The 23,990-nt window shown below is 41.0% G+C and overlaps 1 protein-coding gene across 1 annotated transcript in view; it reads right to left on the bottom strand.

The window, feature by feature from the left end:
- Positions 1–11,936: 11,936 nt before the first annotated feature.
- The window catches only part of LOC110074959 (fatty acyl-CoA reductase 1), a 91,004-nt gene continuing 78,950 nt past the window's right edge, over positions 11,937–23,990 (bottom strand). Inside the window, exons 9-13 of the mRNA XM_073000922.2 lie at positions 21,714–21,781; positions 19,845–20,016; positions 15,441–15,570; positions 14,721–14,848; positions 11,937–12,434 (exon numbers count right to left, since the gene is read on the bottom strand). Of these exons, the coding sequence (XP_072857023.2) occupies positions 12,272–12,434; positions 14,721–14,848; positions 15,441–15,570; positions 19,845–20,016; positions 21,714–21,781 (661 nt within the window). The 3' untranslated portion in view covers positions 11,937–12,271. The remainder of the gene's footprint in view (positions 12,435–14,720; positions 14,849–15,440; positions 15,571–19,844; positions 20,017–21,713; positions 21,782–23,990) is intronic.

The raw sequence follows: 23,990 nt of genomic DNA on the forward strand, positions 1-23,990 counted from the left end.
AGAAGCCATGAAATCTCACAGACCTGGCTGGGAGGAGGCTCCTCCTGCTGCTTCTGTCCCAGCTGTGCCAACTGAAGAGAGCTAAACCCTGGCTGCTTGCTCAAAAAACCCCATCATATTAGGAGCAAAACTCTCAGAAGAGCCTGTTGGATAGGAATTCTAGGCTTTAGATAAAGTGGATATCAACATGTATAACAATATGAGTGACACACACAGTAAAATTACATAGAAATCATCATCACCATCTTAGAACTGCAGGGCTGGAAGAGATGCTATGCTGACCCCATTGGATCATCAAGGCCAGCCCTTGTCAAGGAGACAGAGTGGGGAATTGTACTCCCCCACTGCCAGCTCTAGAGCCAGATGCTTAAACCCAACAGCCCTATAATGATGCTTGCATGAAGAGAATTTATTTTTTTCTTTGTGGCCTGAAGTTACATATTGTTATCTCCTCTTTCCCCAGGCTCCACAGAGCATTATAAGGAACTGTTTCACAGCCAGGCTAATGAATTCAGGATATAACACCTTACCATTACTTCCACTGCTCCCAAGAGCCTATTATTTCATCTTAAGTGTTCCTTGGAAGTTACTATTACCCTAATGGTTGCTTTTGATATTCCTGTAACTTTGCTCTCTCACCTAACTTCAGCCTGGTTTTTGCATTCTTGTATTGCTTGGAGAAGTCAAAGGAATATTAGAGAAAATAACAAATGTTATTTAAGAAGTAATATTGGCAATAACAACTGACGGTCAAGTGATTTGCAAGCAGATGCGTTGCACTGAACTGTAGAACATGATGGAAATAAACTGGAACAAGGCCATGGTTTCCCAGGGCCTTTTGTTCTTGTAATGTTGCTAGTGCTCTTGGTGAACTCGAGCCTCAGTCCAGGTAAGTCTATTTGTGAATAAGTCCATTGAAAGCAGTGGAACAAGCTACTTGATTCACACAAGTACTGTTTTATTTATTGAAATACTCTTAAGCCACCCTGTATCAACCAGCTTCAGGGTGGAGTACAAACAGTAAAAACACTTTAAAGGACTTTGACACACAGTCTGATAGATTAGGAACAAAGCAACGGTCTCTTTAGATGCCAAATGCTCAACTGAACAGCCAGGTTTTAAGATGCTGTTGAAATACACATTAAGCGAGTGTTAGTCGAGCTTCCACATTCAGGGCACTGTAGTGGGGAAAGTCCTTTCTTGAGTCTCCACATGGTGTTCTGCTCTGAATGGTGGAACAGAGAAACTCCTTATCTGCCAGCAGATTTCAATGCTCAGCCAGGTATCGTGAAGGCACGTTAGTCAATAGTAGATGGTAGTTGTACATGTGGACATCATGAGATGGTCAATATTGAAACCAAATAGACTATGTAATTGTAAGCAGGAGATGGAGAAGCTGTAGTTTCAGCCAAAACAAGACCAGGAGTGGATTGTGGTATTGACCATGAAGTGTTAATATCTAACATTAAAGCTGAAGAAGAATACTAAAACAATTGTAGTGCAATATATAGCTCAAGCAACATTCCTTATGAATTTAAAGTCCATATAAGGAACAGATCTAAACTCAATTGACCACAAACTAGAACAACTGTAGACTGAAACTAAAGATATTATTAAGGAAGAATGGAAAAAAGCAATTCCTGTAGTAAAAAGGAAAACCTAGATGGATAATGGAAGAAACACTTAAGATGGTGAAGGACAGATGAGAAGCAAAACTGAAAGGAGAAGGTGGAACCAATATACCGAAGACCTCTGCAGAAGAGATTAAAAGATTACAGATGCCTTTGAAGAGGAGTCCTGTCACAAGTAATCTGCTGTTCAGGAAAGTGAAGTGAAAGAGATGCCAAGGAGTACAGTAACTGTAGGACCATTGCTTCAATTTTCCGTGCAAGCAAAGTGATGCTCAAGGTGTTCTAATGAAGGCTTTTATCTTATATGAAGTGAGAAATCCTGATGTTCAAGCTGGATTTCTAAAAGGAACAGTCACTTGAGATTGTATTGCAAATATTTGCTGGCTACTGGAGCACATCAAAGAGTTTCAGATCAGTTTCAAGCCTTTGACGGTATGGATCATGAGAAACTATGGATTACTCTGAAGGAAATGGGTGTGCCTTGGAACTTGATTGTCCTGATGCGTAACCTGTATTATTGTGTTTGTCAGGACAGAAACAGAATGTGTCAGACAAGTATGCATTTTATCCCCTTATCTGTTCATTTTGCATGCAGAACATATTATGCGGAAAGCCTGCTTCACTGCTGCTGGAATTGCTTTAAACACAACGGCTACAAACCCCTCCACATTGACTCAAGTGATTGCACTGCCTGAAACAACACAAAGGCACTTGTTCCCAAAAAAGTAGAAGTCCCCAGTGGCGGAGGAAAAAAATGAAGGAACGGAGAATTCTGGAGTGATTTGCATGGCCTTTTTTGTCATGTAGTCAATGGAAAATAATGCAAATCAGACCATTCCAGTCCTGGAGCAATTCCCACATTACTTGTCAATAGAACTGTATTATTTGCTAGTGCATTCTACCTAATGGTGAAATTGGCCTTGCAGGAAGAAATGAGGGTGAGGATATGGATTTTGTAGTACTTATTTCCCAGGACTTGCAGGTCTTCATCATGCCTAGAGGCTGTTCCTGTGAAGATGAGCCAAGGTCGTATCTCCGGACTGATAACCCAGACATTCATTACTAATGGCGTACTAGCCTGGGATGAGGAGGAGCTGTGGAAAGTTAGGAGTTGGGTGTGGAGTTGCGGACAAAGGACTGTATGCTGATTGAATAACATCATGGGACAGAGACTTTGATTTAAGTTATGGAAGAGGGGGATTAAGTAAGTTGTTGGTGTGTGCGTACATTGGAGAAGGAGAAGACGGAGGACAGGTTTACAGCCTTTGTTGATAGATTGGAGACTTAGTCATGGTAACTTAGAATAGCCTAGCAATGAAGTAGTAAAGCTATTTGTATTTTATTGTTTTATGGGAAAGGCTTGCAGAAGCCTTAAGACCTAGATGCTTTGCATTTAACCAGTAGAATTGTATCTTTTGTATTTTCTTTGTTTTACAACTTTTAACTCTTTTTGAATAAATATTCTACATTTTACCCCAGTGTAATTCTTGGGGGCAAGGATGAGAGTCCCTAAAGAAAGTGCCTTGTCCACAAGGGCTTTATTTGCTATTTTTGGTTATTTGGGTGTCCTACCTGATAAGGCTGGCATGCAAGGGCCAAAGGACACAGCTAAAGAGTCTTAAGCTCAAATAAGTAATTGGAAATCTAGGGACAGAAGCTTGCCCATAATTGCCCACCCATGTACCTACTAGATCTCACCCAGTCTAGACTGAAAAGGTGGTGGATGCTGGGACCTACAGCTGGCTCCTTCCCCTAGTGGAATGACCTCCCTAAGGAGACGTGTTCCTGACAGATGTGGGAGGAGTACCAAAGGAGATAATGGAAATTTCTAAGGGGACCAGATGGATGGGGAGAGATTATTTGTCACTTTCATCAGTTTCAATGAAGCTCAGTTTTTTCAGTAGTGATTCACAGTTCCCATAGTTTCCTATAAAGCTTCAAATAATTCTTATTTTTGCTATTGGCTGTTTCTGTCCATTTTAGCACATTCTTGAGCTATGAATGTCTAAGGTCCTATGGCAATCTTTCATTTTCTCTGTTTTTCTCTCCCTACTCTGGAAAAATGCAGCACCATATACATAGTAATATGATAATAAATACCACTTAGTTATACGGCAATGACTTCCAGGTAATATTCCTAAATGTGCATGTCGGGTTCAAACTAATCAGAAGGGTGCTTTCAGCACTTAGAAGCCAAGTTCCCTCAACAGTTAAAAGAGACCCGCTTGTCCTACCAAGAGCTTTTCTCTGCATTTTACCAGTCCACCTATTTTCTGACCCATCAGTAGGAGACAAGCACAGCTTTTGTTTGCAAATGTGATTACTCAGGCACAAAACTCTGAAGAATCTTCTTGCCAGCTGATGTGTTGCTTCTGTTACAACCAGACCACCTCACTTAGATCTTTTGCCACTGAAGTCCAGGAGTGGTTGCTTCTGCTGCATCAGCAGCAGAGAACCTCAACCTGAATTTGAGCAATTCCGAGTCCAAATCATTAAGGACAAGGATCCTGGGACTTAAACCAATTATTTAGAGAGAACAAATACCAAAGCCCTGGGGCTCTGGACCCTGCCTGATTTAAGCACTCTGTACATTTCTTTTGAGAATGAGAAACCGGACACTTCAGAGAGAAACTAGGAACCTTGATCCTATATCTCATGCCCGTATCCCAGTTAGATGCGAAGATTTGACCTGCAAAAAGCCCATACTGTACTGTCTTATAAGAATGTATTTGATTTTCATTATATAGTATTTCTATCGTGCCATTCCATGAGAGGAAGAGCTTCTTCTGCAGCTGTATCCTGCAAAATACTTCACTTCATATCCAAAGGTGACTCTGAAAGTTGGCAGGAGTCGGGGAAATCACTCAACGCAGCTGTGATTAAAAGGGATAATTAAGAACCAGTGAAGGTCCTTCATGCACTGTATTGTAAATCCAGGCTTGCTTGGCTTCACTGAACTCAGTGGGTGCAGCAGTTCTACCACATTGGCAAGCTGTGCTCCTTCAGTGGTTCTTACTCTATTCGTATCAGAGCATCACACGATTTAAAGACATGAGCATTTTAAAGTCGTACGCAATTTAAAGTCATGAGCATATATGAAATATAGGCACACATGGTGGGGCATAGATTATATTCAAAGAAGTGCTGCACTGACTGAATTTCTCCACAGTCACAGAAAATTTGTCCTATTACAAGTGGCTCTATTTTACTAAGTTATTCTTTGATTTTCCTACTTCACTTCAAAGTCTATTGACTTTCAGATGATCCAGCTAGAGTCCTGTCCTGGTGGGAGGCACTCTTCAGCGTTCATCCATTTGGCAAGGTGTGGTGGTTTGTTGTTGTTTTTCTTTCTATAGATTTAGCCTAAGCTCTTCTGGTTTAATATTTAGAGTTTGAGATGTGTGCAGAAAACTTTACCTCAATTTTAGCTGTCTTAGGGGTGTTAGTTTCCATGATGTAGGTACGTAGACTTGGTGCTGTATTACCTTATTCCGTTCATTATTTGCTAGCACATCTCAATGTCCTTCTGGAAGGGCAATGCCAGCCAAATAATAGACTTTATGTGCAGGTAGGTTTCAGGCAAACAGCAATAATCCTGCACGATTCATTAAAAGCTCCGTCCACCTGCTTGGCGTGTGCTGATTTATACCATACGGCACTGTCATATTCTGCTGTTGAATAGTATAAGGACAGTGCTGTTGTTGCTATTGTTTGTGAGTGCACGCCCCACTCTGACCCAAGCAGTTTCCTCAGTGGTGCATCTACAAATAACATTATTTCCCATACTTCCCTCTTCCTCACTACTGAGAGGCACATAGTTTTATTTAAAATTAACATGTTTGAAAAATATGGTCTAAGGTTATCCAGCCTCTCTAAAGTGCTATCGCTACTGGAGACTGGAACAGCTTTTGTAGCTCTCCCTACCCTTGTACTTTGTGACAAATGGAATCCATCAGCTTGCATGCCCAACAACAAATAACAAAGTAAAGCTCATTATTGGCTACTAAAAATACTTGCGTTTAAAACCCAATTCTCTTTAACCTGAAAATGACGTTGTGACCTTATTCTGCAGATTTTTACATTTTGTTCCTTTTCCTCTTTTTTTGCATTAAATAAAACATGTTAAATCCAAGTGATGATTTTGTGGTTGCACAATAGAAGCCTCATCTAGAAGCACCACAGTCTTACAGAAAAGCTGTGGAATTTGTTTCTAAGAACACATGGTTAGAATTATGCTGCAAGGCTGAAGATTCCATACACACTTACTTTCATATAAATCCAGCTGAACTCAACAGAACTTACCTCTAAGTCTTAGTCCAAGAACTCCTGGGAACCACTGCTCTAGCTTGTTGTATCCAAACATGGCCAATGTCTCCAAATGAAGTGTGGAAACAACAGCAGATAGAAACCATTCATTGTTCATGGTTAGGTCCATTGATGGTGCCCTTATCCATCAGTGACCTCTGAAAGCTCTTTTCATTAAGGGCCCTGCTCAGATCTTGCAGACTCAAGGCTATGGCTTTTTTTTTTTTTTGAGTTGATCCTGTCTCCTAGTCTGTTTTGCTCCTTTTCAGATGATGCCAATGTTTCCCAGTTTCTGAAAAGTCTTGTCTTTTCATAATGTGCCCAAAGTACAGTAGCCTCAATGTAGTCATTTTGCTTCTGGAGAGAGCTCAGGCTCGATTTGATCTAGAACACCCTAGTTTATCTTTCTGGCACTCCAGGATATCCACAAAGCTCTCCTCCAGCACTATATTTCAAATGAATTTTTTTTCCCCTGTCAATTTTCTTTGCTGTCCACTTTTCACATCCATACACAGCAATAGCACAGATGATCTTGACCTTAGGTCTTCAGCAGCACATCCTTACACTTGAGTAGTCTTTATTATAAAGAAGATTATAAAAATGGTGTACCACTGTAGTTAGAGATAATCCTGTTCCTGGTAACTCCAGCCATCAAAATTACCGTACTTTTCCCATGTATAAGATGCCCCCATGTATAAGATGCCCCCCACTTTTCTAACCCAAAATTAAGAAATCTAAGTAGGGCTTAGCAAATGAAGGGGGAAAGAGATCAAAGCACTGCAGGATCGCTTTGCTCCCTTTCCCCTCCACTTGTTTTTTCTCTCCTCAGCTTACTTCCATGTATAAGAGGACCCTTAATTTTTAATCTAAAGATTTTAGACAAAAATATAGTCTTATACATGGAAAAATATGGTAGTTGTTGCTCCTATTTGCAAAACATTAGGCTAGCTTCTGTCTCTTGATTATACTAACATTTTCCAAGACTATGCTGTGTACTAGCTTTGATAACTGTGTTGAAAGGAAAATCTTTGTGGACTGAATGACTTGCTCATTACTGCTTGGTAAATGTAAAGCTGAGCTACTGTTTGAACGCATGCTTCTTGTACCATCATCTGAATAGTTTGAAGCTGAGTCTAGATTCCCTCTATCTGTAATTTTTCTTCCCACCATGGGTCCTGAGTGGACCACAGCAAACACATTGAGTGAGGTGTGTCCCTCAGTAAAAATAGCACAGTAACATTTTGGAGCAATGTTTTAAAAATATTGTTTATTAAATGTTAAAAATAACATTAATTCCAGGTTAATAGGTTTGCTGAGCTCCTCTCACACATCCTTTTGTGTTTTTTAACGAATAATTTAAAGATTATGAGGGCTCACAGACAGAACACTAAAATCACAAACCTGATTTGTAGATTTAATAGCAGTGAATTACCCTATACACAACAAATTTATTACATGTATAGAAAGACAGACCTTACAAATGTCAGGCAGTGGGAAAACAATTATTCTGCTATGAAGTGGATTAATTTTACGAAGCGGACTCATTTTACCATGATTACGCATCCGTGATGAAACTGATTCTAAACATTGTTTTTCACACTGAATTTAGACAAATGTGAACACAACATTTGTCAATAGGAAATGGCATAGGATATCATGATTTGGTTAAATTTCATCAGCTAGTATAAAGGTATATATATTGTCCTAAGTAAGGATCTGGATTATTCCTACCAATATTTAGCACCACATGGAAGGATGGCTACTCATGTTTTCTCTGCCAGGAACTTCTTTCTCATGCGATCAAGCTTTGACTCATCTTTTTCTCCAAGTTTTAGGCCAACATCACATTGAATGAGCATTTCTAACTACTCCATATCTGGCAGGCTGCCAGCTGTACCAGTTGCATGACTGCTTGCATAACTTGTGGGAAAACAGCCCCTTGAACAGGAAGCCTGCTAATGGGGTGTGTGTGTGTGTGTGTTTGTGTGTGTGTGTGTGTTTTAAGCAACTGCCCTTCCACTTTAGGCCTTAGTGTAGAAGGGCAAGCAAAAGCATACTTTTATTTGGTGATTTCCAAACTGTGCTAAAGCTCCTTGGCATTTGCTGAATGAGGCAATCAACACAGAAAAGCCTTCTTCAGAGGTTGAGTGCCTGCTGTAGCCAACATTCCCTTCCAAGATTTAGTTATAGTGGAGTGTTGGATGTGCACTGTTGGATCACACAAAGTGACAGGGAGGCCCAAGGGGCCTCGTCAACATCCTGCATGAACTGAATGTGAACTGTAGGACATACTCTGAAACTCACTGGAGTGGAAAGCTTTCTTTAGAATTAGCAAATGTGAAAGGTACTGCTATAAATAAATGAAAATGTTGCTTAAAATTCCTTGCTCCAGCATCTTTGAAATGCATATGCAATTTGGGACTGCTTGGTGCCAATACCTGGCACTGGGTACTTTAGCTGAGCAGGTGCAGTTTTGGTCTCACCACTGATACTAGACATCTGAAAAAATTAGATGGGCTCAGTAGGAATTAGTGAACTCACTGTTTTTTTCTGTGAACACCACTCCCCAAGCAGCTAACCCTGATTCACCCAAATTTGTTAGGGATCCCCACTCACACACAACCTGCCATGTAGGTATTTTTAACCCACAAGTTGGCAACCTCAACAGATGAGATCTGAAAGACAAGCTCCGCAACCAGGAAGGCAGACCACAAATGGATGGAGGGGTGGAGAGTCAGGAAAGTAAGTGCCACCTGGAAGCCTGACCAAACAGCAAAGACTTTGATTTGGTGGTTTGGTCTCAGCCTGCACCTGATTCCAACATGTGCTAACACTCTAAGGTTCTGCTGCCAAGGAGAAGGGGGGGGGGGAGAGAGAGAGACAAGGAAGGACAGCTTGAAGTCTCAGGTTTTGCTGCCACCAACAGCCTCAAATTCTGTGCTGCATTAACACCGCATAGTGAGCTGCATGCAAGATGGCCGGCCATTGAAACTTTCAGCAGCACTTGGATCTAGCCCATGTTTCATTTGGTCATGCATTTACCAAGGAATGAGCCTTATTAAACTCAATGGTCCTAACGTCCATACGAAATACATACAGCTTTCAGCTGTATCCCTCTCTTGATGAATTCAGTAAGTCTAGAACACTGTTGAGTTTTGGCTGTGAGTTCTCCCAATCATTTAGTGGTTTAGGGTTTTTGTTGTTGTTGTTGTTGTTTTAATGAAAGGGATCCCTCCACCCTCCACTTCATCTGACAGTGTATGCATAAATACTCATGCATTGAAATAGTATCCTGTGATGTGGTACTTTTGTGATGTGGTACTTTTGCCAGCAGCTCTAAATACTGAAACAAGTAATACGTGCACTAGTAGCTAAAATAATAATAAGACATTGTGATTATCAGAATGACTGTTATGGTGCTGCATTTTCTATACTGAATGCAAATGTTGACACACAATTATCCTATTCTAGTAGTTTGGGAGAAAAAGTAAAAACCCCTTGTTTCAGCCCTATTTTACTATGCTGAAATCTTCTGTGCTTCATAAATATGACAATGACACAAAATGTCAGGCCAGGCCACTTAGTTTATCCTTGGGACGCAATAATGCTTAATATTTAAATATAAAATATGTTCTTTAAAAAGTGCACAAAGTGCTGCTTATACAAATATGGAAATCAACAATCTATTATCCTTATAATAACCCTCAAAAGTAAGTAGCCAGAGACAAAAATGCAAAGGTAGCATTTAGAGGACTGAGATCTTCATATCTCAAGTCATTTCCTTCCCAATTCCCATCACCATCTGCAAGACTGCAGGGGTCCCCAGAGACTCTAGAATTCCAACACCAAACTTGAGTTATCTTCCATGATTGCAGCACTACTGCTTAAGAAAGATTCTGGCAGCCAGAAAAATGAGGCCAGTATAGAGGTGCAGCTTTGGTATACGCTAGGCAACTGTACACCACTCAGATTTATTAGTGCTTATTGGCCTTTGAAACAGAGTAGTTGTTTCTAACTGATCAATTTAGGAGGGGGCATTCCCCAGGGACTAGAGCCTTGGTTGTACTTGGGTAACCTTTTCATCCCACCCCTTCAGATGGAGAAGAAATACCATAGATACCACATATAGAAAAGTAGTGTTAAGCTTTAACGTCACATTGTTCTTGGCAAATTGGCATTTCTGAGTAGAAATTAGCTTCTGATTTGAACTTGTAGAGTGAATAATTTATCTTGTCAAAGAAAATGAGGTTGATTTATTTAAGAAAATGAGGTTGATTTATTTAAGAATGAAAAGTACGCATTCCCTGACAACTGCCCCCTTCTTCCTCTCATATACAATGCTGAATAGGAAGTGTGTTTACAATATATCATAGGAATTCTGTCTGTAAAACGTGTGTGTGCTCTTTACAAAGGGCTGCCCATAGGCTGCAATAGAAACTTCAACAGGTCTAGAATAGGATGGCCAGATTACTGTGTGGAATAAACAGATACCACTAAACCTCCCCCATTCTGGACACCTTACATTGGATAGCTTTTTGTTTTTGTGCCAGTTTCAAGGTGTTGACACTGACATACAATGTCCTAAATGCTTTGGGACCTTGATATTTGGAAGAATGCTTTCTTCCAAAGAGATCTGCTTAACGGCCTTAAACTATTTGATCATCCCTGACTGGACAGTTGAGGGAGGTCTGGAGGGAGAGGATCAGGAACTGGGCCTTCTTCACAGTTGCTCCATATCTTTGGAACAAACTCCTGCCCATAATTTGCCTGGCATCTTCACTAGGGATCTTCAAGAGAGCTCTTAAAACATGGCTGTTTAGATAGCCATTTCAAGACATTACATCAACAAAGCACAAAGGTTCCTTCCATATTTAAGTTATCAATTCTGCCATCTTATTTTTATTGACTGTCTTTATTGTTTTTAAACTATCATTCTTTTTCATTTAATTGACTGGTATATCTATTTGATTTTTTGTATTGTTAGTATGGCTCTCTGGTTATTATTCAATTTGTCTATAACAACAATAGCTAGCCAGGCAAACAGATATTGTAATGAAGTGCTTAAAATGGGAGGAAGAAGGGGCAGTTGCCAGGGAATGAATACTTGCCATTCTTAAATAAATCAACCTCTTTTTCTTTGGGAAGATAATTTATTCACTTTACAAGTTCAAATCAGCAGCTAATTTCTACTCAGAAATGCCAATTTGCCAAGGACAATGTGATGCTATATACACCCTAAAGCTTAACTCTACTAGTAGCAAGCAGATTCACAGCATTTTCAGAGCTGTTTTTATGCCATCAGAGATATCCATCAAGAAAATATTGTTGATCACCAGAGCCAATCTTGGAGCATGGAAGGGAAGGGACCGATGAGGCATAAGATAGCAAGAGCAGATCAGATCACATGAAACAGTTGGAAAGCAACAGCATCCGTGGAATAAAAGGTGCAAAGCAGCACTGAAACAAGGTGCATGCTCAGTAAGTTCAACAGTGTTGTCTATGGCTTTGCCAAATGTATAAATTTTGAAGTGAATATTCAAATGGAAGAACACATAGTGCAGCTGTACTGAAATCTAATGTAACTCAGAACAACTTCTGAAAAATCTTTCTTTTTTTCCCCCGTCGCAAAAAACTCTGATCTAATGGAATATAAGCATTCCAGGAATGGGAACTTGCACTTTTGTCTCTCAACAAAATTCAATTTTCAGGGTTCACTGGAAGAGGAAATAACCAGAACTTCAGTTTAAGCCCTTATCCCATCGGTCTTCTGTGAATTTCATTTTGTTTGTTTCAGCTTCATTCTTGGTGAGGCAGACCCCTAAACAAACCATAAGGACAACAAAATATTCTACCCCCCACTTAGTCACAATTCAGCAGTAGAATGTCTTTAAAAATACACCTCCAGTTAAGTCTGTCTGTCATTTCTTCTTGCATTGTGTCCCATGACAATTGTAATGCTTCATTTGTGGCATACAAAGAAAAAAGACTGGCAGTGAGGAGAATGTTAGGTTACTCTTTATACAGAAATATGGCAGCTTTGGTAATACACAGCCCTTCACTGGAGAAGTGGGCACAGGGACAATGTTCCAAAATCACTTGTGTCCTAATTTTAACTTATGGCTTTGATATTCATACTGGTGGATACAGAGAGGGAAGACAGTGATTTGTCAAAGCATTACTAAAAATATGCAATTATTGTGATGTGCCTCAAATACTCATTGAATTCTGTAGCAACTGAAAGATACCCTGCAACTGTCAACCCAAACATCCACAGTTGTTGCTTGAGGAGACGAAGGTCCTTCCATGAATAGGTAGTCAATAGCTTGGTAGAGATTTCAATGCCTGAGTGAGCTGGAAGCTCTGAAGTAGTTAAGGAACTTATAGCAGAGGTTCACCACAAAGTACCACACGTTTTGAGCCATTTGTGACCTTGCAATGAACACACGCCAGATGATCACAAGAAAAATCGTATTGAGTGCATATTGAATATTCCTTAGCCTAGTAAGAAAGAGAGAAAAAAAGTCTAGATAAGCCATCCATTTGGTGACAGATCTCACAAAAAATGCACAAAACAGATCAACAACACTCTCCAGTGGCAAACAGCTTATAGCTCCACTTTATATTTTGTACTTGATTCTTATATTATGGTCCTGGTGTGGTGATTGCTACCTACAGGAGTCCCATAATGTGATGGAATGCTGAGAATGACCTGGGAAGAGTTATACCAGAATCATACAGCAGATTCCATTGATTGCTGAACTCAAAAGCAGGGTGAGAGGGAATCAGAAGAAAAAGTGACCACACCTCTCCTATTATAAAAGATCCTTACTGCTTTAGCTGGCCTCATTCGGAGTGGCTCACATACAGCCCTCAGTCTAGCTTTGATGACACCAAGGGCCCTATGCTACCACTAAAATTTGCATTACAGCAGCGAGTAAATGATGTTTTCACTGTGAAGGAGCAATTTTTGTTGAAAACAAGGTGGTCCTTATACATCCTGTTTACAAGAGACCCATGTTCCCAAAGGTGTTCCAACAGTGTTAATCCATGTGTAAACAAAGTGTGTGGGGAGAGAGTGCCTTGTTTTAAGGGGGGGAACCTAACTTACAATGGAAACACTAGTAACGCCCCCCTTAGAATTAATGCTATCTGTTCTGATGCTGTAAATTTTAAAAATCGGTATTTCTTATTGTGATTTGACTAGCTGATAGAGTTTTCTGTAAGCAATATTTGAAAGATCTGCATCCAGAAAGACAGGAAGCAAATAACTGTAGTAGATAAATAATGGCAGAGAAGTTTTTGCCTGAAAGAGGATGTGTTTACCATTGCTGATCTCAACTGAAAAAAACAACAGACATATATGTAGGTATTATTTGGTAAACAAGCTGATAAATAAAGGCTTTACTGAAGGTAAAGGTAAAGGTTCCCCTTGACAATTTTTGTCCAGTCGTGTTCAACTCTAGGGAGCAGTGCTCATCCCCGTTTCCAAGTTTCCGAAGACAATCTTCTGTGGTCACATGGCCAGTGCGACTTAGACACAGAACGCTGCTACCTTCCCACCGAGGTGGTCCCTATTTATCTACTTGTATTTGCATGCTTTAGAACTGCTAGGTTGGCGGGAGCTGGGACATGTGACGGGCGCTCACTCCGTCACGTGGATTCGATCTTACGACTGCTTGGTCTTCTGACCCTGCAGCAGAGGCTTCTGCGGTTTAGCCTGCAGCGCCTCCACGTCCCATCTGAAGAGAGAGGTCTAATTTTTTTTTTAAACTAATCTCAATGCTGGGTCCTCGGATTTTGCTGAACTACAGCCTACAGAATCCCTGACTTCTGACCATGCTAGCTGAAGCTTCCAGGAAATGAAGTTCAATGAAGTTCAACTGAATTAGACTGTTGTTTGCAACTCATGTTTTTTTTCACTCATTTGCTGAAATCCTGTTGAGTGAACTTTGTCTGGGCAATGGGAATGACGGTGTTGTCAGATTGCTTCTGATTAAAGATTTCCTTTTTCAGTTTCAGGGTACATCTGACTTAATCTTATCACTGTTTGCACTATGTACATACAGTGGTGCCTCGCTTAGCGAGTGCACCGTATAGCGATGTTTCCATATAGTGATCCCTTTTTCGGGATCGCTATACGGAAACATACCCGATCTTCGCAATGGGGAAAACCCTCATTGCGAAGATCAGGTATTGCGGCGGCCATTTTGGAGCCACCGAACAGCTGTTCGGCGGCTCCAAAATGGCCGCCGGAAGCCCGGAAATGGCTGCCGGCAGCCGTTTTCACGCCCTGCCCTCGCTTAGTGAGGGCGCGAAAATGGCTGCCGGCAAGGGGAATCCTCACTGAACGGGTAAGTAAGCAAGGTATTGGAACACATTAAACTAAGTTTAATGCGTTTCAATACGTTTTCCCTACCCGTTTAGCGACGATTCCGCATAGCGAGGGTTAATCCGGAACGGATTAACCTCGCTATGCGGGGCACCACTGTATTTTATATATTGCACCAGTCATAGACTAGGCAAGATAAAACAGTTACAATCAATCAGGTTATTATAAAATAACAGTAAAAACAGTTAAGACTAGGGAGAGAGACATAATAAATCATACTCTGATTTCTCGTCAGATCATGTGCACTACAAGACTGGAAAAGGAACACTTTAATCAATAGCAATCTGCTACTGATTATGACGTCACTCCTGTTGGACAAGCCGAGGTGTGCAACGTGATTCTTCTTCTGGTCACTGAGAATGTTCTCTTCACAGACAAGTTTATGTATGCCTTACTTTCTTAAGTGCTGCTTTGCGGCAGGAATTCCAGCCATATCTTCATTCAGCAGGTATTTCTTAGTTCCAACGCAGTAATTTTCGATGTATTCTGACCAATGCAGTTGACGGACATCAAAGCAGAATAACTGAAATGGGGGGGGAGGGAGAAGAAAAAACAGGAGGAATGATGGAACTACCCATTCCTGAAATTAAATGCACCTTCGTATCAAACAAGGCCACAAAATACAGGAAAATGGTCTGATGTTGCTGCACAATATTGTGCCCACATTGCCAGCAGGAAATCAGATTTCCATATATCATTATCTAGAAATGCCATACCTCCAACATGACAGATTGTGCCAACTAGCTGAATCTGTGGGAAAGAAATTGTGATGAAGCGTCTCCACTTTAGCAGCAGACACTCTCATCGTGCAACACACATCCATGATATAGATAATATATAGTGCAGAGGCATGCTTTCATGCAGAAACTATACACCAGTCCCCATCAAACGGTCCACACAAAACCACAGAACTCACCTGCTCTCAAACATGCTGCAAATGCCACATTTATTATTATTTACATTTCTAGTCTGTCCATCCTCCAACCCATGCAACGATTCTAGTAAATTCCTGAAGCCTCTGAACTCAGCCTGGCCTGACAATTCTGGCACTTCACAGGATATGGCAAGCTACCCATATTATTCAGTGATAATAGACTCTATCAGAAAATACTTACTTTCTTGTCTTTGGGACTGAGCTGGCTCATTAACATACTCATATTGTCTGAATTCCATTCCCAGGTACGGCTGGTGAAGTATTCAAAGAATGCCATGGTCTTGTGCAGGCGATGGAAGAGCTTCATCATCCTGAAAGTCAGAACAGAAAGATCTGAAACAGGTACAACTCCTGTGCTGCAGGGATGTTTCTAACAAAGAGGTAAGCATAAGATGGGCGTTGTGGGCTTTTCCGTCTCTTTGGCCGTGTTCTGAAGGTTGTTCTTCCTAACGTTTCGCCAGTCTCTGTGGCCGGCATCTTCAGAGGACAGCACTCTGTGCTCACGAGCCTTCGCAAATACATAAGATGGGCCTTTAGACAAACCAACCATCCAACCAAACAGGCAGTTTACAATGTTTGATCAATGCAAAAATTCAAATTAGAAAAAAAAACCTGTATTATATTAGTTGATATAAAAATGTGTGGATAACCATATGAAAAGAAGCCTGTCCAGTTCACCTTCCCAGCAATACTTACCACTGATTCTACAGTCATTTCATATAAAACATTTCCACATATTTCTAGTTTGAACACAAAAATCCTTTTCCTGACAAGTCATGTGAAAGTGTCGACGTCATGGCAGGGCCAGCAATGCTAAAGATATCCAGTGTGGCATTCTTAATGGGGACCTTACTGAGATAAAGTAAAGTATCATCACAACTCCAAATGATTACATTTGAGCTTTGAAAAGAGAGGAGTTATCTTCACCACTCTAAAGAGAACTGGCCATATACTGACCTCCAAAAAGTACTTAAGAATGATGAGTTCTCAACTCCTCCAAGAACCCTCTTTAGTTCAGATGGAAACAAATCCTTTACACTATTCAAAGGAAATCTGTGTCCTAAAGATTTTCCCCGCACCCCCTGATCACGTAGGTAGCTCTCATGCTTAGGGATATTCAGGCAAAACATACGAAGCCATGGTGTATGAGTCAGCTTGCTGGTTTTCTACAGACACTGGTAGCAAGCCCTTCAAGTTTCCAGTCTAGAGCTTCTTTCAGCAGTACTTGGCCCGGAGGTTTTTCTGCATGCAAAGTATGTGCCCTGCAACTGAGCTATGCCCTTTCCTCTATAGTATATGCACAAACTAGACATTTCTTCCTAACGAAACTAAGGGAAAATTGATTCACTGCCAGAATCTCTCTCTCTCTCTCACATACATACACAAACAGCAGCAGCAGCAGAGAGAAAAATAGTGTGAGTCCAGGAAAGAACACAGACAAAACTGGCTACCTCAGGATGAGTGCTGTTTTTTTTTCACTGCATTAAAATCCCTGCTGATGTATTTGAGAAAGAGTGAGGGAGGAAGAAAGGATTTCGAAAAGAACTTGGAATCACATCATCATCCCACAAAGAATGAATATCTGAAACACTTCTAGCTGCTACATAACAGGCTGCTTGCCTGTAACTGTGGTTCTTTGAATAGTCATCTGTGAATTCACACATCAGTCTCGTGCTCACATAGAGCCAGCTTTGAAATCTTTTAGCACTGAGTAGATTTTAGCGAGAACCCCATCACCCCAATGAACTGCACATATGCAATCTTCACTCTACCCTCCGCCTGCAGTTTCCATTCTGCTAAGAAAGTGAAGGGGTATGTTGAGGGGAGATAGGTAGGATATGGGAGTTTACAGATGATCAATGGGATTTTGGCAGCCCATGAAAGGATATAGCTGGATGATTAGAGGAGTGAATATATCTGCGAGGTATATTCAAAGGGCAGTAAGCCCTGATTTTTAAGGTGGAGTGGGAAACGTAGGACTTGTGAGTAAGACGTTGGGGGATGCAGCAATTCTGGACCCTGTAGGAGCTGTTTGTGAAAGCCTCGCTGTCAGTCCCCAAACTGGTATTGAAACAGGAGTTGTAGTTAGTTTCAAAGGCAATCTGGAAGCTGGCAAGCCAGTACAACAAATATGAGAACAGTCCTAAGGTAGAAACCAGGGGCTGATTCTGATCAAGTCGGTGAACAATTCTGGATAAATGGTGTTGATCAAGAGCTCTTGCTTGTTTGGGAACAGCAGGTGGTGGTTGAAAGTCCTGTCTCTGGTGATGATATGCAGAGTTGTGATCCTGTCAGTAACCATGGTAGTTTGGGAGCTCCTAAGGAATTTGTTGCTGACAAGTGTGAGTGTGGTTGTTTCTCTGAGTACCCAAATTATGTCCATAGGACATGAAGGACCAATATGTGGGAATGGGGCTAGACTGATGGTAATGGCGTTGATAGTGAAGCATTCTATTATCTCTTTAGGAAGGGAACAGAGACTGACAAGAAGGGGTATGAGATTGGGACTGTCAGTGAGTACTGTGAGGTGACTGGGACAGAGGCTAGAGAGATTGTCTGTAAGTACTCTGAAGAGACTGTGAGTGAGAGTGATGGTCAGAGTAGGGAGATCCTGAGAGAGCAGAGGAACCTGGTGAAAGCAAATATTCAAAAAGCAAAATATCTCATCAAATGTGTGTTGGAGAGGTTCAGTATCACAGGCAAGCAAAATTTCCAGCAGGCATGATGATGTTAATGGGAAGAGAATGCTAACACCTGCTCTGTAACACAGGGCAAGACCCAAGCCAGTGCTCCGGTTGCAGCTGGTAATGACTAGTATTGCCATCACAGTCAGTAAGAGAACTGAAGCTGGCAAAAGGGGCAAAGTTGGTAAAAGTACAAAAATTTCTGGATCAAGTAAGAGCTTAAGTGTCTTGTATTTTTTTCTTGGGAAGATCTATGGTGTTGAAGGCCACACTTCCTTGCTACCGATGGATATTCTTGTCCTTTTGCTTATGAAGACCAGTCAGAAGGGATGTAGATGACACTGTAGCTGTAAGTGGCATTTTGACACTCGATATGGAAGAGCTCAGTACCAACACAATCAAGCCCTAGGCTGGAACTGAAGTGAGCTGAATATAAGACACCAACAGAGTTGACCCTACTTGATTAGTAATGGAGACTAAAGAGGTCAGAGGCACTGAAGATACAACTGGCCTCTTATAAATCAGCAGAAAAGTGGTGGGCATTACTTTGTTCTTGGCCATTAGCACTGCTACCAGGATGAAAGGCGGATTTTAGACAGCTAAGTTTTCAAGCCTTGATTAGCAAAGCCTCTGCAGAATTTACAGAAATGGATAAGATGGGTCTCTCCTAGGCAGAAAAGACTTTTGAATTTTTGGTCATCTGGAACAAGCTTGACTCCATATGGCATGTTCTTCCTTGAAGGGGACTTAGAAGACATAAACTGGAATGCAACAAAACAGCACAGTAGGATGAAGACTAGGAACAGATGATGAAGAATGAGGCAGGTAACAAGATGACAACAAAGGGAAAGATTATTTCTCTTTTTTAAATGTAGGACAAAAGAAAAAAAACTACTCAGTCTTTGAACTATTAGGAGCAACTCCTTTTGTGGTGGAAAAGAAGGAACCGAAGGAGGTCATTAGAGTGAGGCTACATACGTGCAGTAGGTACAGGAAGCAGAGCTGCTACCAAAAACTACTCACTGGAAGAAGTTGGCTCTGTTTGGGCATGAAACCCAAACGTGTGAGTCAAAGAAACCATAAAGAAGAGCAGTACAATAACAAAAGGATCAAAAAGAACCCATATGAAACTCACATCCTCTCCCAAAACACAGCAAATGGAGAAGTCCTTGGAAAATGTACCACAGGATAAGAAGTGGACTAATCAGTTACTCAGCTCTACTCCTTTCATCACTCTGCATACTTCCACAGAAACAAAACCCAAAAAGACCCACCCTTTTGTCCTGTCTTTCCATCTAAACCCTGAATAAGGCTTTATTTGGGATCCAGTTTTGGTTCAGGTTGTTTGGTTCACCTGAAGGAAAACCCAGTCCATGGAAGCCCAATTTGATTTGAGGCTTAGGCTTCACATCCCTCTGAGCCATTATCTGAAACCTTGAGCATATTTATGTTTAAGTCCTGCTAAAATCCAATGGGACTTCAGCACATGTTACTGTGAACCACAATGGAGTCAAAGAAGTTAATTGTGTTCAAATACAGGGCACCTTAAGGTTTCTTCTGTGTTTTAAAAACAGTCTTCACTCTAATCAATATTACCCATTTGTTTTAAATATTTGTGATTAATAAAATGTTACTCTTCCAAGAGCACATCTAGTCATAAATTTGTATAACCTGGTAGAATCTTTTGTTGTTACAAAGCCTGTAGTGCCCATATACTCTAATAACACTGTATTCATCAAAGCAATTATCTCCCTCTCTCTTCCTCAGTAAGATGCTTCGGTGTTAAATTTGGTAATGGCAGTAAAGAAGGAAGGTCACAACAAGCCTGATTTGCTTATGTACATAGCAGGTTGTTCCCAGTGCTTCCATCACAGGAACATAGCAGTGATGCCTTCTCTCACCTTGGCTTTCTTCCGGTTAACCGCAGATACAAATCATAGAGAAAGGCTGGGAACTTGTGACTGACAGCTGTCCAATACTGATGCATCAAATAGTTTGAGGTCATGTTGGCATTAGGTATTCTGAAGGCTTTCTCCAAGGGATTCCTCTTGTATGTAGATATGACATGATACTCTGCATGCGAAAGGAGAACAGATATTTTCATCAGAAGACTAAGTGTGCTAATCCCATGCTTTCAGAAGCATATAATTATGGCAGAATTCAGCATTGCCAGTTGTGAAAAGAATGAAGATTTATTTTATTTATTGTACTCTATCAGAAATCCAACTGGATTTAAAAACATTTAGAAGCATTGCTTTTTAGATAAGCATTTCAGGATATCCTCCATCTATAATTGCTGTAAGGTATATGTTGGGTTTTTCTGCATTGTTGTTTTGGGTTTGGTAGAGGTTGTTTTTTGTATTTCCATGGTTTGGATGGGGTGGGTGGGTTGTTATTTTTTATGTCCTACTATGCTGGAAACCGCGCATAGTGATGGCATGCCACTAGACAGCATGGTATACAAATGTAAGAAAGAAAGAAAGAAAGAAAGAAAGAAAGAAAGAAAGAAAGAAAGAAAGAAAGAAAGAAAGAAAGAAAGAAAGAAAGAAAGAAAGAAAGAAAGAAAGTATAACGCTAAAAACTGAGATGCATTTATTCAAAAGAATTTAAAGAGATCTGATATTAACAAAATTAAATACTGCTTCATCGAATCTCTAATTGTCTCACTATCTTCTCGTACCCACTGTCATGCAATCAGATAGAAAAGAGAACCTCAGGGGTTGGCAAGGATAAATCGTCCCAAACCAATCGCTGTGCCTCCTGTGAAGCATACATCATGAGAAGGCAGAAAACATGCCCATAGGCCCCACAGCCCATGGTTTCACTCCCTCCAGAATATGTGCAGATTTGACAGCTCCAAGACACTGCTTGTCGCTTCTATGTATCACATTGTAAGTCTATGTCTAAGCCCAAAAAGGGCAAATGCTATTTAAGGTTGCATTAACAGAAGTATTGTCTTCAAACTCTGTGAGGTTCCCCTCTATTTGGCACTGGTTCGGCTTCATCTTGAGTACTGTTCTGGACACAACACATTGAGGAGGATTCAGACAAACTGCAACAGGTTCAGAGGAGGGCAACAAGGATGATCAGGGGACTGGAAATCAAGCCCAATGAAAAAAGACTGAAAGAACTGGGCATGTTTGGACTTGAGAAAAGAAGACTGAGGGGTGATATGATAGCATTCTTTAAATACAGTACTGTACTTGAAAAACTGCTATACAGAGAAGGGGCAGGATCTGTTCTTGATCATCCCAGAGTGCAGGACATGTAATAATGGGCTCAAGTTACAGGAAGCCAGATTTTGGTTGAATATCAGGAAAAATGTTGTAATTGTTAGAGCAGCAAGACAATGGAACCAATTATCTTGGGAGGCTGTGAGTGCTTCAATGCTAGATGCATTCAAGAGAAAATTAGATAACCATCCGTCAGATATATTTTAGATTCCTACATTGAGCAGCAATTTGGACTTAATTGCCTTATAGGACCCTTCCAACCCCATTATTTTATTTTGAGACATGCAAATCTGAGCACTTTTGCTAGCACACTAATAAAGTTAACATAATGCCAAGTGAGCCTGCACAAACATTATATTATCATATATTCATTTCATGCTGCCTCATCCCTGCATGAAAATAGAAGATACTGAAATGGAATAGAAGTCTGATGCTCTGAATGGACCAGGTGAGTTTTCACAGACCTGGAACTCACCAGGTCTCTCCCCTATCTGAAACTATATTCTCCCTCAGGTCAGCAGAACAGTAAGAACTTACCCATCTCTCCCCAACAAAATGGGTTCAAGCCACCCGTCGTACAATTATATATCAACATTGATTTTGGTCTGAAAAATAAGCAAGGACAGGAAGAAACCATTTAAAGTTTCCTTCAATGTTCAGAAATGCTCACTGCATCCATCATCATAGGAATGTAATCTTACACAGTATTCTTTTAAAGAAATGCAATATTTTCATGAAGTATTTCCATAAATATAATTACAAAGCGTGCCCAGATAAAAGGGAAAAATTGTTTATTTTCCAAGTGTGTTGGTATTATGGCACATTAAATATAATTGGCAGCCAAAGGTTTTCATCAGCTTTACTTACTTGATAAACTACATTCTAGGCTATTCGGTCAGTGATATTGCAAAACTATCAGCTAAGGCCATAATCAGCTTACTTGTTCCAACCAGAGTAGTGGTTCCCAGAAATCCTGGCCAGCATGGCTAGCAGTGAAGGTTTCTGGGAGCTGTAGTCTAAGAACATCTGGGGACCCAAGATTGGGAACCACTGAACTAGAGTAAACCTACCGAACCTACAAAAGCTTTATCAGCCAATTTACCATTCAAGAGCTGGTTTAATCAATCTACTTTAGTTCAGCAACATGTTCTTTAATACGAAGCTTCAACAAAAAGTTTCCTGGAGACACCCAAGATTGAAGCATTGGCATCAGCTTGATTTGATCCTCACTAGACGTTCTAGCCTTCCTAGTATTACGATCCAACGTAGTTACCAGAGTGCTGATTGCGATACTGACCACTCCCTGGTGTGTAGTAGAGTAAAACTGCAAGCAAAGAGATTGTATCACACGAAAAAAGAAGACCACGTATTGACATCAGCAAGACTCGCGATCAAAGAAAAGTGGAGGAATTTGCCCAAGCACTGTACTAGTGAGTACAACTTGCAGGCTCTTTGACTTGCTCATAGCAAAGTCCAACAGGCTGCCAGATGTTCCAATGATTATTGGCTTCAGCTCGGCTCTCAGATACAGATAGCAGTGGACACAGGTAACGTCAAGGGAATGTATGACGGTATCAAGCAGGCTTTAGGTCCAATACAGAAGAAATATGCTCCCTTGAAGTATGCTTGATCATCCAGGACCGGGCACAGCAGATGGAACGCTGGGTGCGACACTACTCTTGAGCTATATTCTAGAGGGAACACAGTAACCAAAGAGGCATTAAATAACACTGAGTGCCTTCCTATCTTGGAAGAGTTGGATAGTGAACCAACTTTAGCAGAAATAAAACTGGCCTTGGATTCCCAAGGCACCTGGGAAGGATAACATCCCTGCTGAAGTGCTGTAAAGAGATCATCACCACCGAGCTGTATTAAATCTTTTGTCATTGCTAGAAGGAAAGTGGAATACCACAAGACATGAAGGATGCAAACATAGTCACAATGTATAAGAACAAAGGAGACGGGGGGGGGGGACTGCAATAACTACCGTGGCATCTCTCTTCTCAGCGTTGTAGGGAAGCTGCTTGCCTGTGTTGTGCTGAAGAGACTCCAGGTGCTTGCAGACAGAGTCTATCCAGAATCACAGTGTGGATTTTAAGCTAATAGATCCACCACTGACATGGTATTCTCCCTCCAACAATTGCAGGAGAAATGTAGGGAACAACAACAGCCACTCTTTGTGGCCTTCATAGATCTCACAAAGGCCTTTGATTTGGTTAGTAGGTATGGCCTTTTTAAAATCCTTCCCAAGACTGGATATCTACCTTGACTCCTTAACATAATCAGGTCTTTTCATGAGGAAATGAAGGGCACTGTAGGTTTTGATGGCTCAACATCAGATCCCTTTGACATCTGAAGCGGAGTGAAACAGGGCTGTGTCCTTGCGCCGACCCTGTTTGGGATCTTCTTTGCTGTCATGCTGAAGCAGGCCTTTGGAACTGCAACAGAAGGTGTCTATCTCCGGACTAGATCAGTTGGAAAGCTCTTTAATCTCTCTAGACTGAGAGCGAAGACCACAGTCCAGCTGAAATGCATGCAGGACTTCCTCTTCGCCGATGATGCAGCTGTTGTTGCCCACTCTGCTGAAGACCTCCAACAGCTTGTGAATCGTTTTTGTAAGGCCTGCCAAGACTTTGTATTAACAATCAGCCTGAAGAAAACACAAGTCATGGGCCAGGGCGTGGACTCACCTCCCTCTATTACCATCTCCATACAAGAATTGGAAGTTGTTCATGACTTTGTGTACCTCGGCTCAATGATCTCTGACATTCTCTCCCTAGATGTCTAGCTGGATAAATGCACTGGCAAAGCAGC

Source organism: Pogona vitticeps, chromosome 5 (genome assembly GCF_051106095.1).
Source record: "Pogona vitticeps strain Pit_001003342236 chromosome 5, PviZW2.1, whole genome shotgun sequence".
Classification (NCBI taxonomy): Eukaryota; Metazoa; Chordata; class Lepidosauria; order Squamata; family Agamidae; genus Pogona; species Pogona vitticeps.